General features: G+C 41.7%; 1 protein-coding gene across 1 annotated transcript in view; it reads right to left on the minus strand.

Annotated features, from left to right (window-relative positions):
• PIEZO2 (piezo type mechanosensitive ion channel component 2) overlaps positions 1-17,226 on the minus strand; it is a 336,118-nt gene that overhangs the window by 60,601 nt on the left and 258,291 nt on the right. The window contains exons 18-27 of the mRNA XM_081097137.1: positions 13,709-13,911; positions 12,765-12,925; positions 7,750-7,926; positions 7,342-7,467; positions 5,717-5,917; positions 4,809-5,013; positions 4,591-4,692; positions 3,297-3,462; positions 2,507-2,750; positions 64-160 (exon numbers count right to left, since the gene is read on the minus strand). Of these exons, the coding sequence (XP_080953263.1) occupies positions 64-160; positions 2,507-2,750; positions 3,297-3,462; positions 4,591-4,692; positions 4,809-5,013; positions 5,717-5,917; positions 7,342-7,467; positions 7,750-7,926; positions 12,765-12,925; positions 13,709-13,911 (1,682 nt within the window). The remainder of the gene's footprint in view (positions 1-63; positions 161-2,506; positions 2,751-3,296; positions 3,463-4,590; positions 4,693-4,808; positions 5,014-5,716; positions 5,918-7,341; positions 7,468-7,749; positions 7,927-12,764; positions 12,926-13,708; positions 13,912-17,226) is intronic.

Here is a 17,226-nt window from a genome sequence, read left to right on the forward strand (position 1 = left end):
ATAACAATACAGCTGTCCTTCCCTCTTTGTTCTTCCATTCCCAAATATGCTTCTCATACTTACGCATTTTATAGCCTTTGACTGTGCAGGCCAGGCTGAAAGCTTGGATCAACCAGCAACTATTTTTAACCAATTTTTCGATGTATCCACATGCTCCTATCTGAAAAACAAATGGAAAAGGCAAATTCTGAAATTCTGCACCCAGAAAAAAAGCTTGATGTCTTGTGATCCTAACAGGTGCAAGAATTCACAAAGTCTCAGTGCCAATGACTGTGGGAGGTACTGACGTGTAAAACTATAGTCACCACTGGGTGGTGCTATGAATGCTTCCGGAGAACCATCATTTCCCAGGGAAAATTAGGACCAATGAGTAAAGGAAGCATCTTCAAGGTGATGTTTGCTGCACTTGGCAGCACCTCTCTTTTCAGAGAGGAAATCTTGGATTATCATAGAAACAAGCTGAACTCCGTGATCGTGAATGCGTAAGCAATGCACTCTAGGACTTTGATTTTAGTCCAGTTATTTCCTGGCCTGTCAGACATATGAAACCTATGCTTTTTGCCAGGACATCATCACAAACATAAACTGCATGATATATGGTTCTTAGAATAGGAGCTGCTTTTTTTTTTTTTTTTGCCAATTCTCTGGGTAAAGGAATATGTTTTTTGTTGATTTGATTTTTTGTCTCATAACAATGCTTTCTTGTCATGTATTACACATAATTATTGTAAGCCAGCACATAAAAGTGATGGCTGAATTATGCAGATTTCTTGGGGACATGTGAGATAGGAGAATATAATTAGAATTTTCTCCCAAATCAGCAGTAACCCAGCATCAGTACATGCTTTCTGAATTCACATTTCAGTCCTACACAGCCATGCTTTTGTTCAGGTTCCCAAGTTGGGAATATTCTCCCTGCCTTGTCTACCTGGATACCCTTCAATCTCTCTTTCAAGTCTCTGATGGGTTCAAATGGCATCACCTCTAAGAAGCCTGTTCCCAACTTATCTAGGTAATATATTAAGTACCCCTTTTTTGTTTTATTTTCCTGAACCCTTGTGATAATTAGCATCAAAAGATCATATAATTATAAGAAGGTCTATCTTTCCTTCCAGAATGTGAGTTCCTTGAGGATAAAATTTGAGTGCTATATATTTTAAGCTCTTCAAGATATAAAACAGTGCCTAGCAAAAGACAGTGCAATTTAGGTTTACAGAATGAATGAATGAACTTTGTAGACAGATTTTCCAGGAATGGTTGTAGGGATCAGCTTCTAGTAACAGATCCTTCACCATCAGATTGGCTTTAGAATGAAATGGTGTTCTGTTGTCTCTCATACCCTCTCCTATAATTCCCAGTGCTACCCCAAATGTACATAAATACTGGTGCGGTAAAATTGATAAATAAAAGTCACTTTTAGTGTCAACTAGAAAATCAACATTTCAATGGGTTGTAGACAAAATAAATTATTCAAACACATATTCATGGTTACACAGACTTGACTTTCCAAGACCTCCAAATACAGCAGTGGATGTGCCGTTGCCCCCTCCCTCCCCAAATCAAATGCTTTCAGAGTTAAATTGCCTGCCCAGTGAGCTCAACTTTAAGTAGTTAGGAAGGGGAGAAGCAGGAAGTCATTACATCACTATTCTTCTAATGCATTATCACCTATAACCTGGGAGTAGCAGGTACTAGGATTAACTTTAAGTTAGGGCCAACTACAGATGTCTTAACTCCTTCAGTTCATGGAAGATTATTGTTTAATATCCTGAAATAACAAAGAACTTAACTGTGTCCTAAAAGATTTTATGTGACGCTGGGGTTACAAGGGGGCAGTTTGAGTTATTGATCAGGTCAGGGAGAAAGCTGTGCTCTGGAACATGGAACTTTAAGAGCAGAGCAGCCAAACTTTGAGGAAGAAAGAGGTGGTTTTTGCCTCAATCCTTTGTTGCCTTAGCTGGGCCCTGGTCAGAATGCCTGTGCTCAGAGGCAGCCGTGACACTGTGATTGCTTCTTATCTACCCACATCTCATGTGCACATAAAACATTCATGCTTTCAATAGTCTATTTCACTTCATTCCTCTCCCACACAATGTCATAGAGAACTATGATTTTGTATTTAATAATTCTATAACTCTTTCTAGATAAGAGAGTTGCTTTTAGCCAACATAATATGATTTTAAAGGGTCATTTTGCACTAGTAAGAATGATGATAAATTAGTCCTCAGAAAAGATAGGATTTTAATTAATAAAATATGTTTTAGAGTTTATTCTGATGAATACATATTCTCTCATCATGTGACCTTGAAATGGTGGAAAAAAAGATTCTGCTTAATATGGCAAAACAAAGAGTAATAAACGGTCATTTGAATTCTGAATTTGCAGCATCTCATTTGGGGCTTTTAAGAGAGCAGTGTGATGGATGATGGGTTTTTAATAACCACTGAATAGACTGTTTACTCTTACACTGAAACCACAAATGTGTTACACAGTGGGAGCCACTTACTGACAGTATGTTTTTCATCGTAATCACAAAGACGTTGTAAGCAATCAGCCAGTCCCAATAACGCAGGATGCTCTTGATAGGTTTCAATAGCAAATCACCCCCAAAGAGCAGGAAATAGAAGCAGGCCACCAAGTAACCCATGCAGAAGATGCTGATCCTTGTTGTCCCAGTGATGAAGATGATTGTGAGGACGAACCAGAAGAGGTAGCTAAAGATGATCACTTTGGACATGTCTAAGTATGATCTAGAAAATAAAACCAAACCATCAAAGGACAACAACAAAAACAAATAAAAACATTAAGTTGGGAGATTCTACTTTAATGAGGGTAACAACCATACTATAGCCCTAGCTGGTTTGGCTCAGTGGATAGAGCGTCAGCTTGCGGACTCAAGGGTCCCGGGTTTGATTCCCGTCAGGGGCATGTGCCTTGGTTGCGGGTGCATCCCCAGTGGGGGGTGTGCGGGAGGCAGCTGATCGATGTTTCTCTCTTATCGATGTTTCTAGTTCTCTGTCTCTCTCTCTTCCTCTCTGTGAAAAGTCAATAAAATATATTTAAAAAAACAACCATACTATATATTTGACTCAGAGGTTCAGCTTTAGCTACGGAAGCCCTCTGTCCCATGTTTATTAGTTTTATGTGTACAAGCACCTCTCAGTGTCCCAAGAATGGGGGGGGGGGGGAGAGAGAGAGAGAGAGAGAGAGAGAGAGAGAGAGAGAGAGAGAGAGGTATATACTTGAATTGAAGGGCACGCACCAAAGTGGCTTTGAAACAATGCAGCTGTCCTTACCTGCAGTGAATGAAATCTGGGACTGGGTTATATTGGCTGAAGGAGGCCGCATCAAGGCTCATGCAAATCTCCACATTGTCCCCTGCCATGATTCGCACTGCAGCCTTATTTTCATCCTCAAAAATCTGCCATTGTAAGGAGGCACACAGAAGCAGCATGAAGTCATCTGGCAAGACAGAGGTAAGATCATTAAACCTGGGTTTACAGATGCAGGTCACAGTCCCCATACAGCATGAGCTGCTCCTTAACTCTCAAGGGGGCTGTGTTCCTAAACTGGATTCCAATGTTGGGGCCAAATCCCACTTTCCTTACCATGGGGGTTGCAAGAGGGACATTCCAGGGGCATGAAGTGGGAGAGCCCTAGGATTGTGTCTGCACGTTGGTGACTGAAAGTGTCAGGTGCCAATTACTGGCTTCAAGACTCTCTTTATTTGTGCTTATCTCCTACCAATGCTTTGAGGCAGCCATTTGAGCATTTTCCCCATCTTAATCTTTTTACACGTGGTAGAAGCAGACATTTCTGATTTTCTCTATCATTTCCATTCCCCTTTACATTTGTGATCAAAGACTCTTCCCAGAGCACATACTGCAGTGAAGGCTGGATGACCGCAGTTGACAATTATGGGTCCGTTCCTGAGAGTGGAGACATCTGATGGAGCGGTCCTGGTGGCCAACAGCCCAGAACAGATCCTCACTCCAGCTCGGCAGGCCGCCTCCAGCCTAAATTGCCTTGTTCTTTAAATTAAATCTGCATGTGTTTAGGCAGCTAAGTTGCTCTTTGGTTTCCCACTGGATCTAGCACTCCCTGGGTGGGGGTGGATAACCTTGACCTTTGGATGATCAGTCTGCCCTTGAAAGGACTTGGGGCTGGGGCCCAGCTGAGGAGCCGGGGCGATTTGAGTAGCACCTTCCTGGCTAGCACAGTCTTATCTTCAGATTTGGTTTGTGGTGGCAGCTAGAAAAACGGATTCACAAAATACAAGGCCTCCCTCCTCAGTCTACCTTCTAGAAGGTGGGTGTGCAGAGGCATGTGTTGGGGGGCAGAGTGTGTGTGTTGGGAGATAAGTTATGAAAGTGAATATGGTATTTCAATGTTTATTAATTTTGCAAATGCTTAATAGGGCAAGTAGAAGCCATTAATGACCTGTGATATTAATGCATCAGGACAAGCCTTTTACATGATTACATAGAGCAGTGGAAGAAGCAAAGGCACTAATGCCTAATGCATGAAGATGGGTTAGCAAACATAAAACCAAACACCAGTGCTCTGTGGCCCCAAGGCTGCAACACTTACAGACGAGAAACACGGGGTTGGGCCGCACAATGAAGTCTGGGAAGTACAGCCACTTTATGATGTTGTCATTGAAGTTGGCACCCTTGAATCTCCATGGGTAATCTGCAGGGAGGGAGGTGGTGAGGAGCAAGATCAATAAGCTTCTTTGCTGCCCTTTGCCCACTGTGCCCAATGTAAGGGTGGATCCTAAGAGCAGCTGCTCCTGGGAGGCCACACACCTCTGCAGGGCGCAGGGGGGATGCCGATGCAGATGAAGTACTGGAACGTGATGATGCAGGCCAGGAAGCAGCAGTACTTGGGCCAGATCTCCGCGATGGCTTTTCTTCTGCGTCGATATAAGACGGCGATCAGCCAGCAGGCATGAATCATGGCATAGAAATCCATTCGCTGACCGATTACATTGACTGACAGTAGGAAACAGGTCTGCATAAGGAAAAAAGAGGCAAAAAAATTGGATTTAGACAGGGAAGGGAAGTGGTGTCAGCTATCAGCCCTTTGCAGGGCAGAGACCTGCCTTCCGGAGGTAGGTTTCTCTGCACATGTTCACCAGGTCTTTTCTTGTTACGTCTTTAAGGGTGAAGACGGAGATACTGTACAGATCAGACACAGGTACTGTACACATTACTTCCGAGGGAAACACTGAGTACTTCCCTATTTACAGGAACCACTTCCACCATGAAGAGAACTACAGCTATGATCTCCTCATGAAAGTCACTGTTTCAATTCATTCTACTGAGGAACAGGCACTACCACAGCCATTTCAGGTGAAATGGTTCATTTTGGCTAAGGTTACATTTCCACATGCAGGAAACAGGAAAAAAAAATTACAGCATTTCCGGTTTATAAGGAACCAGTTACAATGACAAGTGACAGGCATCCATGTGTCTGTAGGGCGACAGAGACCCAGAGAGGCAGAGCTCCCTGTTGCAAGGGGGCCATTGGCACGTGGTGTTGGAGAACTTTCAGCCAGGCCAGGTAAGTCCTTCAGTAGCATCTTCTCCTGCTGATCCCGAGGATCAGTGATCATGGCCTGGAGGTGCAGGATGAAACTCCTGTGGCCAACTGGCCAAAAGCAGCTATTGGGATTGTCACAGAGAATAGAAAACACACCCGCAAGGAAACTCACCTCCAGACCAAACTTGTAGAAGAAGTAATTTATGAAATATTTGGCACAATTAATAATTCCATCATCCAGATGGTGTCTTGTAATGTCATGAAAGATGGTTTTAGATACAGGGGCAGTGAGGTTGTTTCGCCCCCGGTAGTACTCCTGATGGCGGTACACTGTGACTTCAAAGGCCAGAATGGCCAGCATCAGCAGATTATTCTACAAAGCAAGAAAACACAGCTGTGTGAAGCCAAAGGCTTTGTGATTTGGTAATTTTAAACAATCCTCATAATAAGTAATTTGATTCCATTTTTGATGTTTAATAGTATAATGCTTTATAAAATCCCATCTCTATAATAAGTAGTCTTGAGTTCAAAGTTCATTTTCCCTGCTTTCTGGTAACAAGGTGGAGTTATCTCCATTATGCAAATCAGGCTGATTTACATTATCATATGATCTAGAATCTCTAGACACAAGCCTAAAAAAGCACAAACCTGTACCAGGAAGCAGTGTCCAATTATCTTGGGAGGGTGGTCCAACTTTATTGGCACCAAAAGTGCCACACACTTCTACAGTGTTCTATAAGGACATCCTGGGAAACACACTAAGCTGGAGGAGTGGGATAAGCATAGAGGGGACATTTTTTAACGCCTCTGAAATCTGGCTAGAGAGAGCAGTGTTGAGAAACATGAGGATAAAATAGTAACAATAATAATAGTGATGATAATAATAATAATAATAATAATAATAAAATAGTTCACATTTATGGAACTATATGTGCCAGATGCTATTCTAATCACTCCTTTCAAATATCAATTTGTTTTACCCATAAAATAGCTCTTTATGGTAGATATCATCTGCATATTACATGACAGATATGGTCAATAGTATTTATAAACATTACAAATGTTATCTGCCATATGATATCTGCCAGAGTCAAAGAGAAATGGGATCCTTGGTATATTTTAAAATTCCAGGTGTTGCATATAAATGTTTCATTTTTAAGTACCTTCTCAGCATAATGTTACTAAGATTACTCAGATTATCCATCAAAGTATAATGTGAAAAAATATGAAGTATATTGCTTTCATTACATTTCTTACAACTGCTTGCAAAGTTCCTTTTTCAAAAATATGCTCTTTATTTTATTACCTCTAAATGTAATATATACCCTTTATTAAAAACTGTAGAGAAACAGAATTTGAACAGCAAAAAATTCTTGTAATGCTATACCTACTTCTCAGAAATAATCATTGCTGACCATTTGCTATATTTTACTCATCTTTTTCTTTGTATCTAAAAGAGAGTATACTATGTACGGTGCTCTAAAATTTTTTAAAACATAATAGATTTTGGACATCTTTTAATGTCTGACATTAACAGTCTCCCTCCGTCCTTTAGGGTTCTATAATGTTCCAGCAACTATATCTATCACACTTTATTCAATTAATCACAAACTACTTGATAAATTCCTTTTCAGCACAGTACGATACTGATTTTAATATTGAGTCATTTTTCTAGAAGGCAATCCTAAATGCCACATAAGATGAGGTTCCTATCGTTGTGATATTAGGGGTTTCAAGGGAAAGGATTCTAGAACATAACTACACAGAGGCCTCAACTCAGCACAACGAAGCCTTTACCCTCAGGTAGACGAGCAGCGGCGAAGACTTCCTCAGGCCCACCCACTCCGTTGGGTCCACAGGAGCGCTGTAGAGTAGAGACTTGTTCAACTCGTTGAGGGGTATGTCTGTTTCATTCTCATTTGGCTGAAAATAAGAGAAAAGGAATTGGCTCCACAGATTAGGAGAGTTCAGGTTATTCTCCTTCAGTTTTGAGCATAAGAACATGAGGGAAATGGGAGGGAAAGACCCATTTGACAGGGAAATCTCATCAGGAATAGAGGCTTGGGCCCAGCATTCTAGGCCAGAATGTATCCAACCTGCGGAGGTGATTTAATGGCCAGACAGAATGTGCTTGGGGATGTAGGTTCCCCAATATCCACCTCGTTTCCCTAAAGGCCAGAAAGATTCCCCGTCTTTGAGGCTCACCAAGGAACAGTTAACAGAAAAAGTCTCAGGCTTAATGGTTTGCAGCTGGTACAACATTTTGCAGACGATGATCACACATGTCCAGACAGTGCAGACACTTGAAGCCAGACGGCGTAGCTTGGTGTATGGCAGAGCAAAAGCCCAAGAAATCAAAAATACATAGTTGAACACAGACACCTGAAAACATAAAATCAGAAATGGGGACAAAAATACATAACATGGCATAACATCCACAGAACATGGCAATTTGATTTATTCAGTTCAGCTCAGTTCAACAGAAGTTGATTGAGTTCTGAGCATGTGTAAGGAAGGCATTGCCCTAGATGCTAAGATATACGTCTTGTATGGCAGACAGATATATAACCAGATGATGTCCATATAACGTAGCAGGAATAAACTATGGATGCAAACAGGCTCCTGTGAGAATACCCAGAAGGGGTCCCTGGCCCCATCTGGCGCTTCAGGAAGCATTTCCTGGAAGAATGATGCCGAGCGGATCCTTGAGGGGTGCATAAGTCAGCCAGGCCAAGAAGGTGAGCAGTGCATTTGAGATAAAGTGTGTGTGAGCACAAAGGAGTGTTGTGGCCATAGGTGGCCATAAACAACTGGAGTTCCAGAGTTGAAAGCAGTGAACTGCAGGATGAGACTGGAGATGTGGCTGAGAGCTACGTTTTGACAGACCCTTTTAAAACTATGCTGTGGCCCATGAACCACTTGTGTAGAAAATAGTGAGTCTGAAGGGTTCTACACAGGGAAACCTTAAGGAAAGATTAGCATTTTATTTAGATCCATGTAACTGAAGGACAGAGGGGCATCCATGGGGTTAGACCAGAGGAAAGGAAACCAGTCACATGCACTATTAATAGGCCAGGAGAACAACGACAAGGGTCCAAACTCAGACAGTGGAGCAGAGATAGGGAGGACTCATGGATTTGAGATGGGAAGTGAAATCAGCGAGATTTAATGATTGATTGGCTTGGAGGTGGGGTGCTGGTAGGTCAGGGAGAAAGTGTAAGGAATGCCTCCCAGTTTTCTGGCTTGATAGAATAACAGTGCCACTACTGAGATAGATCGGAAGTGAGGGGCAGGTGTAAAGAGAAAAGGCAAGGCCCTGGCAGGGTATCTCAGTTGGTTAAAGCATCATCCTGATATGCCAATGTCTCAGATTTGATCCTAGGGTCAGGGGACATACAAGAGTCAACCAATAAATACATAAATAAGTGAAACAACAAATCAATTTCTCTCTCTCTCTCTCTCTCTCTCTCTCTCTCCTCCTTCCTCACACTCTCTAAAAATCAATAAATATATTTTTAAAAAGAGGGAAGACAATGACTTCAACTTGGTTTAAGACTGTAAGTATTTGTTGATTAGGGAGATATGTACTCATGTCTAACAGTTCTCCATAGCTAATCATTCACTGAATGGTATAGAAGCACTACCATCTTATTCAGCCATGGAAAATGTTTATTTATTCTGGGTACTATTAGAATAATATCTGAATATTATTAAAATTATTTCCTAGGAATATTTAATATTACCAGGTAAAAATAACTTCATGCAGCCAATTGACAAACTTGAACATGTACTACAAGTGCTAAGTTCTATGGGCTAAGAGGTATGGTTCCTGTTTGGCTCACAAATCTAGACAGCAAGAAACACGGAGACTCCAGGGCAGTATTAAGTCTGCAGTTTGTAACGTACTACTCTACTTAACTACAAGACACTGTCCAGAGCAAGGAACTGCTTAAAATTAAGTGCTGAAATCTTAGGGTAGTAAGAGCTGCCTTACATAGTTAATTGAGGGTGAAAGAAATACTGTATGTAGAAGTGCCCTGTAAATGTAAAGCATTCACCAACAAAATAAATGTTAGCATTTAACAAAATATTTTGACTAGCTAGGTGACTCCTCCTCCTCAGTTATCAGCAAGTGGTATGTTAAAAAGTAAGTCCTAGTAAGGATATTATAAAATTAAGTATCTTTGTTATTTTTTATTATGTATTTAAGGCATTAAGTATAAAAATAGTACAATAAAATTTTAGAGGAAAAAGAGAAGAAAAAAATCTTATCTTTTATTAAGTCCTAACTAGGTTCAAGGTAACATATCCTGTGTGGATCCCTGTCTTCAAGAAACACATGGGGTCATGCAAGCGAGAACTGGATAAACAGCCTATGACAACATGAAAGAGGAAGTGCCCTGCTGGGGTGAGCCGAGTTGTGTGGGTGCACACGGCTGATCATCTGGCCCAGCATTGGGGAAAATTGCCCAGAGGACCTGAGGTCAATCAGGAGTTAGCCTGGCAGAGGACTCACTAGCCCAAGGCATTACAGGCAAGAGAAAGCATGGGGTGGACATCTTCAGAGAAGCACATAGTTTACCATGAGAGCAGTGTGATCTGAGTCCATTGTAGAGGACTTTGAAATTTACCAGGCAGATTGGGTGTCTAGGAAAGGAAATGGCGAAGTGATGTAGGACCAGATCAATGTTATATCATGTTATTGGGAGAATGACAGAGAGCTGTTAAAAGTTTTCAAGTAGAAGATTAACATGATCATGCTGAAAAGATTATTCTGACTGCGTGACAGAATACGTATTAGGATGGAGGATTAGAGCAGAGCTTGGGATCTGTTAGAGCAATTGAAAAAGGGGACCAATATGGATAGAGGCAATGAGCTCCATGTTGGAGATATTCAGTGAAGGTGCTTCGGGGACAGGCAGAGTGAGGTCATGTTCAGTTGTCACCTGGGAATATGAGAATGGAGTTCAAAGAGGGGGCTGGTTGAAGACACAGATTTACAACTCATTGCATGTAGATGGCAGGTGAATCATAGGAGCTCACCCACAGAAAGTCTAGAACCAGAAAGGGGTGTGCAAATAGAACCTGAAGAACCCTAAGAGAGAGGCAGGAAGAGAAGAGCCAAAGCCGTGGGGGGAAGGCTGGGATGTGTGCTGATTTGAAAGCAAGAGAAGAGACAGTTTCAAGGATGAGAAAATGATCATTAATATCCAATGTCACAGACAATCAAGTGAAATGAGGACTGAGCAGACTCCGTGAGGTGGGTGTTTTTCTTTTTCTCATTTTACAAAGAGGAAAACTGGGGCTCGGATAAGTGGGACACTTTGTTCAATGCGAATGTGGTTGACGGTGGTCTCATCACTTCCTTGGTGATAGGGATCTCATGGAATGCACAGTAAAAAAAAGAAAGACAAATAGCTTTACCCCCACTAATACCCAACAAGTCAGAATTCCTAGGGAAAGGACTGATAATCCTATAGAATAAATGTCCACGTGATTTTCATTATCAAAGAATTTTGGACAGTAATTTTATTCCATAATGCCTTCCTAACAAAACACTTTTACACAAGTTGCCATTTTATCTGAACATAAACTTATGAAGCTTGAAGCCACTGCCTTGAGAGAGGAGCCTCCAAGAACTGTGGTTCCTGGCCCTGTGCTTACCCACCCCTCCCTCAGAGAACCCGCAACTTCAATGCAACCTTCTGCGTGTGATCTATCTCCCTCCCTGTGTGCCCAGAGCTTCTAGGGGACACCTGTAACCCAATAGTTAATGTGACTTTGGTTTTATTTACCAGCCATTACCATCAGATGGCAAGCTGAGACCAGAAGTGTTTTTAATGCTTTTATACCAGCATCTAGCACAGTGTAAGTATTCAATGTATTGTAATTTATTATAAGCATATAATAAAGGCTAAATGCATGCTTAGTGAGAGTGAAAGTAATAATCAAAATAATAACAATGAAACATCATCTGACATTTAGGAGGAATCTCAAGCTTGCAAAGTTCTTTACTTCCTTCCTTCCGTCAGTAAACATTCATTGAGCTTCTACAATTGGCCAGTCCTTCTGGGAGTTACTAAAGATACTAGAAGAAATGTATGGTCCCTTTCCTCAAAGAATAACTTGATCTCCTAGAGCACTCTAGGAGCCTTAGAAAGGAAAACACAGTTATGTATAAAAGGGGAAGAGAATGTTACATATTTTTAAATTATGTCATTCCAAAGTGGCATCATTCCTCAGTAAGGAATGTTTATATGAGAAAGGTTTCTGTAACAAATTCTTTCTCAAAGTCCTCTCCTCCCTTGGATGCCCATAATGATAACCCTGAAAAGGTTTAGTATTTGTGGTAGAATGACCATGAACGTTTGTGAAAACAAGCTCCCTGGCTGATGGCCTTGGCTGAGGATAGTTTGAATCCAAAGAATGTGGTCACACCTCTTAAAGATTTAACAGGGGATGCTGACTTAGTTCTCATTTTGCCATTTACTGATCAGCAATTTTTGAGAAAGGATATATTTTGTATTAATCAAAAGTAATGAGCTACAAATAGCAAGTGTCATTGCTGTCTTGTCTCAAAACATCTATATATATAAAAGGCTAATATGCAAAGTGTCCCCTTGGGAGTTCGACTGCTCACTATGATGTGCACTGACCACCAGGGGGCAGCACGGAACGAAGGAAGGCCCTGTCTGGCGGCCGGCAGCCTGGGCAGGGAGGCCTCAGCTGGCAGCTGGAAGGCCCCGATTGTCCCTGATCACCGGCCAGGCCTAGGACCCTACCTGTGCATGAATTTCATGCACCAGGCCTCTAGTCCAATAATAAATAAGGTGAACTCTACTAATAATTTTATTAAATTTTGGAACCCAAGTTTATTCTTTGGTAACATAAACTATTGTTTATTTCTCAAAGAGAATTTGGGGAGATAGATTTTCTCACTTGTAGTACAGAAAGGCAGCTTGCTCTCACCACTTCAACTAATGAAAGCAAGTCACCTTTGTAATATGACCAAGCCAATTAGGAACTAAGCCAGGAGCCTTTTTTTCCCTTCCTTCGGGACAATTGTCCTTCTCTTTTTTGTAAAATTAAGTGTATGTGCCTATCTTAGGTCTTGATGTTCTAATGTATTGGGAATTACATGTCCAAAAATTAATAGACAGTTGGAAAAGAAAAATAATGCCCCCCTGTTTGACCTGACGATGCAACAAATGTTCACTTGCCTCTTTCACCGAGACCCAGATAATGTACGATGAAACAATTTTGATGATGTGCAACTCCAAAATCCACCACATGAACACCTGCAGCTTGTGAAAGTACTCCAGGAACTTGAGGAAGAGCACTGTGAGGCGGTCAATCACCAGATGCCATTTGTTCCTTAAATCTGCAAAACAGGAATTCACCCGAGAACACACAAAAAGCGGACATGTTTGTTTTGTGTGTGTGTTGTTGAGAGGGAGGCATTGTTATTTGAAGCATATCTTGGAACGTTCAGTTTGGAATAAGAAAATGCAAAATAAGAGTAGTGGGTAAACTCTAAGACTACCAAAATCTGGTGAAGGGTAGTCTAAGACTCCCATGTGGTGATGATGACTTAGGCAGCATGTCCAGGGACAAGGTTACTTTTATCTCCCTTTTAATTTAATTAATGTGAAGAAGAATCTTGACCTGATTATCTCTTAAAGCTGAACTATGATTCCCTAATTTCCTGGGAATATTAAGTAACATGAGCTCCATCTAAATGACATTCTTATTGCCAAAGTCATGCTTCTGTAAGTTGCCATGCTCCTCCCAGGGGCTTGACTAGAGAGTGGGGAAGGCTCTCGGTGGCCTGCGGGAGCAGCCAGGCAGCCGGCTGCCCGAGGTGGGAAGAGCCTGCTCCCCTGGCAACAGCAGGTGAACGCTAAGCATCAGCGTGACCCAGCCTCAGTTCACAAAATGTGGTCAGGCTCATTTTAATCATAGCTTCCAATCAAATTAGTCATTTTCTTCTTTCTGGCTTTGCAAATGGAACAGAAACATTTCACTCGAGCAACCACAACACCACTCCCCAATTTCTGTTTTACTCAATGGGTCTAATATGGATCTGTTTGGTGCAAGTCTGTGCTTCATTCACTGGTCTGTCTGCCACCATTTCCTGAGCAGCTCCCAGTAGTGAGTGAATTACCTGATGTCTCTTCCTCCTCTTCATCTTCTTCTTCCTCCTCCTCCTCGCTGTCTTTCCCAGGTTCACCCTTCTCCACTTTTTCAGAGCATCCCTCTGGTTTCTCCTCACCAAACTCAGCCCCCTGCTTCCCCTCCAGCTTCTCCGGGCTGGCGGTCAGGTTCAGCATGGCGAGGTCTGGCAGGCTTCCTTCAGGGTGGGCCAGCCTGTTGGCAGAGAGCAGCGGAGTCAGGAGGGGCAAGGAGGCTGGGAGACAGCCGAGTGAGTGAGGGGCGTGTTACAGGAGGAGAAACAAAAATGAACATCAGTGCGTTTGCACAGGCCTTGCAAGGTGGGGTGGTTAGCCTCTTGTCACTTTTGTTTTTAAAGCTTTTTCTAAAACCAAACTGTAAACTCACTTAGGTTTTGTTATCTCTTCCAATTCAGGTGGTAGTGATTAGTCAAGTCATGAGAGCTCTCGACACCTAAACTTGACATTTTTCCCGGAGGAGAAAATGGTCAGAGTTTAGGATGTAGAAGCATGAAATGGTGTCATGTAGAGCGAGCATTTCATGGCTTCACAGGGGGACTTACGCATTTTGGTGGATTGGTAATTTTTTCTTGATGCTGCTCAAAGTAATTGAAATAGAAAGGAAAAAAAAAAGATGAGAACAGAAGAGTTATAAGGACTATCAGAGATCACACATCATGCTACATATCATCCACTATGTGCGGCTGCGGGAAGTGCTAACGCAAATGCATTCCAGGGTGGCATCAGCAGCGTGCATGTGCTGGGGACCCTGGGCTTGGCAACTGGTTTGAGAGTGGACAGGACTGCAGGTTGTAAGGGAGAGAACATATAAGCTACTGAGGCAAATCATGTCATGCTTTTTTAGTAACGCAGCAAACCATCCCCCAAGAACCAAGTCATTCACATTTTATACAGGTTTTAAAAAGATTCTTCACGAATGTGTGCTTTCCGTCAACCTTTGCATAGACTCATCCCGTTCTGCCATCATTTCAAGCATATGCGGTGGGTGCTAAATGCTTCCAGAAGGGTGTCTGCATGATGTCCCGTTCACGGGCACGGATGTGACCTGCTGTGCTAGCCTTGAGAGAGGGCAGGGGAGCAGCCTCACCGAGCAGGGACAGCAGCCAGGGCATTGCAGCTGATTTCACAGTGGATAAGAACAAGTATGATCTATATCTTGATTTTTTAAAACGTTCTTTTTATTCATATTCAAATGAATGTTTGAAGGAACACTTGTGGGTAACAGAGTAGGTATTAGGAAAAGGTCTGCTGGAGATCCTGGTGGTCTTCTCCATTTGTCATAATTAATCTATACATATCAGCTTTGTTGTCACAGGATGAACAATTAATAATGTTATCCTACCTGTATAATTGTGGGCTCTGAGTAAATTATTTAACCCTCCTGGGATTTAATTTATTTTCTCTAAAATGAGGAAGTTTGGCTAGATAAAAACCTAAGCTTACTTGAAAATGGTTGGTTTTATATTTGAAACACACCAATGATGTTGGATAACTATTGGAATGAATCTACACTGTCCTTCAATTTTCAGAAAGGCTATCATTCAAAAATAATTACTTAAAAATATTTTTATTGGTATTTAGAGAATGAAGAAGGGAGAGGGAGAGAAACATCGATGTGAGAACGAAACATCGATTAGCTGCCCTGACCGGGAATCAAATTGGCAACCCAACCAACTGAGCCATGCCAGCCTGCTTGTTGTCAAGCAGGTAAATTAAATAATGCCAGAAACAAATTATTCATTGCATGAAGAAATAACATTCTAAGGATGTTTCAGCCCTGGTGGAAGAAGTTCAGTGGACATATTTTCTAAAGCTAGTCAATGGACCCTACCATGTTTGGGAAAAGTTGCCCAGTCTTGAAACTGCCACGTCAAATGTTACAACCAGCACTGCGCATCACACCGCAGCGAGCACACTGCTGTTCCTGTGTCTCGGCACTCTACAGAGCGAATGGCACTAAATGCAAAAGCAGTAGGGTGCTGCGGTTGCCAGTTGTCAGTATGTATATGTTCTCTTCAGCATTGCCAGGGGCTTGCATTTTGTAAGTGAGAAGATAAACATTTTTGTCACGACAGGGATTTCTAGCTTTTACTGTGGAAGCATGACCATCTCAGAGTGCGTTTCTAATGTCTCCATCGACACTGCCATGGCTTGGTGCTGACAAAGAGCTTTCTGATAATTCGTGTTATTTATGGAGTAAAGCACAGAGATGAAGCTGTTTCTGCACCTGCTACTGTGGCTACATAACAAAAGTCCTCAAGCAACAAGGCCCCAGAGTGCCCTTCCACACAGGGTATATTGAGTGGAGTTTATTGAATGAAAGACTCAAAGAAAAATACAGTTTTCTTTCCTGAGTCTCCAGGAAAGAATGTATACCTTCATTTAGCCTTTCCCCCCACAAGCAAATGAAAAAGAAAGGATCCAGATTTTTCAAGCTACACTAAAAATCACACTCTAGGACCAACATTCCCTGAAACATTTGGCTAAGGAACTTAAAGTACTGGTAAATTTTTTTTACTGATTATCACGTGTGAATTACCAAATCATCATATGAAGGGTTTCTATTTCAGGCCTCCAAATAGCCCTCTCCCTCCTACTTCCATCAATCCCACTTTTTTCATGCCTTTTCCCACAGGAGCTCATTTTCCTCTCTGTGTTTTCTTTAACCATGCTTATAACTGTGTTGCCTTGTTTTTATTATGATTCAGGCTCTGATCATTAATCCTCTCACTATTTCTTAAATAAAATAAAAGTTCTCTCCCTGACTGTTCTTTTGCATTCTAACAAAACAGATGATATTTATCTGTTTATTCACCCTCTTTCCTTCATGATTACATGGCCCTTTGTGTGTGTTTCTCTATTTATACCAACATCATTTTATTCCAATTATTATTCTGAGGACTCTCTCCTGGAGGCCAGAAATCCAGTCATACTCTACTCATATCCCTTGCAACATTCAGCATTATGCTTGGCATACACTATGATTCATTGACTGTTTGGTGACCAAATTCTATGCATTGGAGAGGCATTTTTTGTTGTTGTTGTTAATCCTCACTGGAGGATATTTTCCCCTTGATTTTTAGAGAGGGTAAAAGGGAGAGAAAGAGACAGAGAGAGACATCAATGTGAGAGAGACACATCGATTGGTTGCCTCCTGCACATAACCCGACCAGGGCAGGGGAACCTGCAACCAAGGTACATGACCTTGACTAGACTCAAACCCAGAACCCTTCAGTCTATGGGCTGAGCTCTATCCATTGAGTTAAACCGTCTAGGGCGTCTATGGGCCAAGCTCTATCCACTGGGCCAAACTGGCTAGGGCGAGGCATTCTTATTTGAAACAGCAGAAACAGGTTATGTTACATGAGAATTAAAGAGGCTTAATTCTGTACAAGAATTTGTTGTTGAAAAGCCACATATTAAGCTAGTTCCCATTAAAGAAAATGGAAATTCTACCTTTGTAAAATCTCCATCTATATTCCATTTACTT

This window comes from Myotis nattereri (assembly GCF_964212035.1).
Source record: "Myotis nattereri genome assembly, chromosome: 8".
NCBI lineage: Eukaryota > Metazoa > Chordata > Mammalia > Chiroptera > Vespertilionidae > Myotis > Myotis nattereri.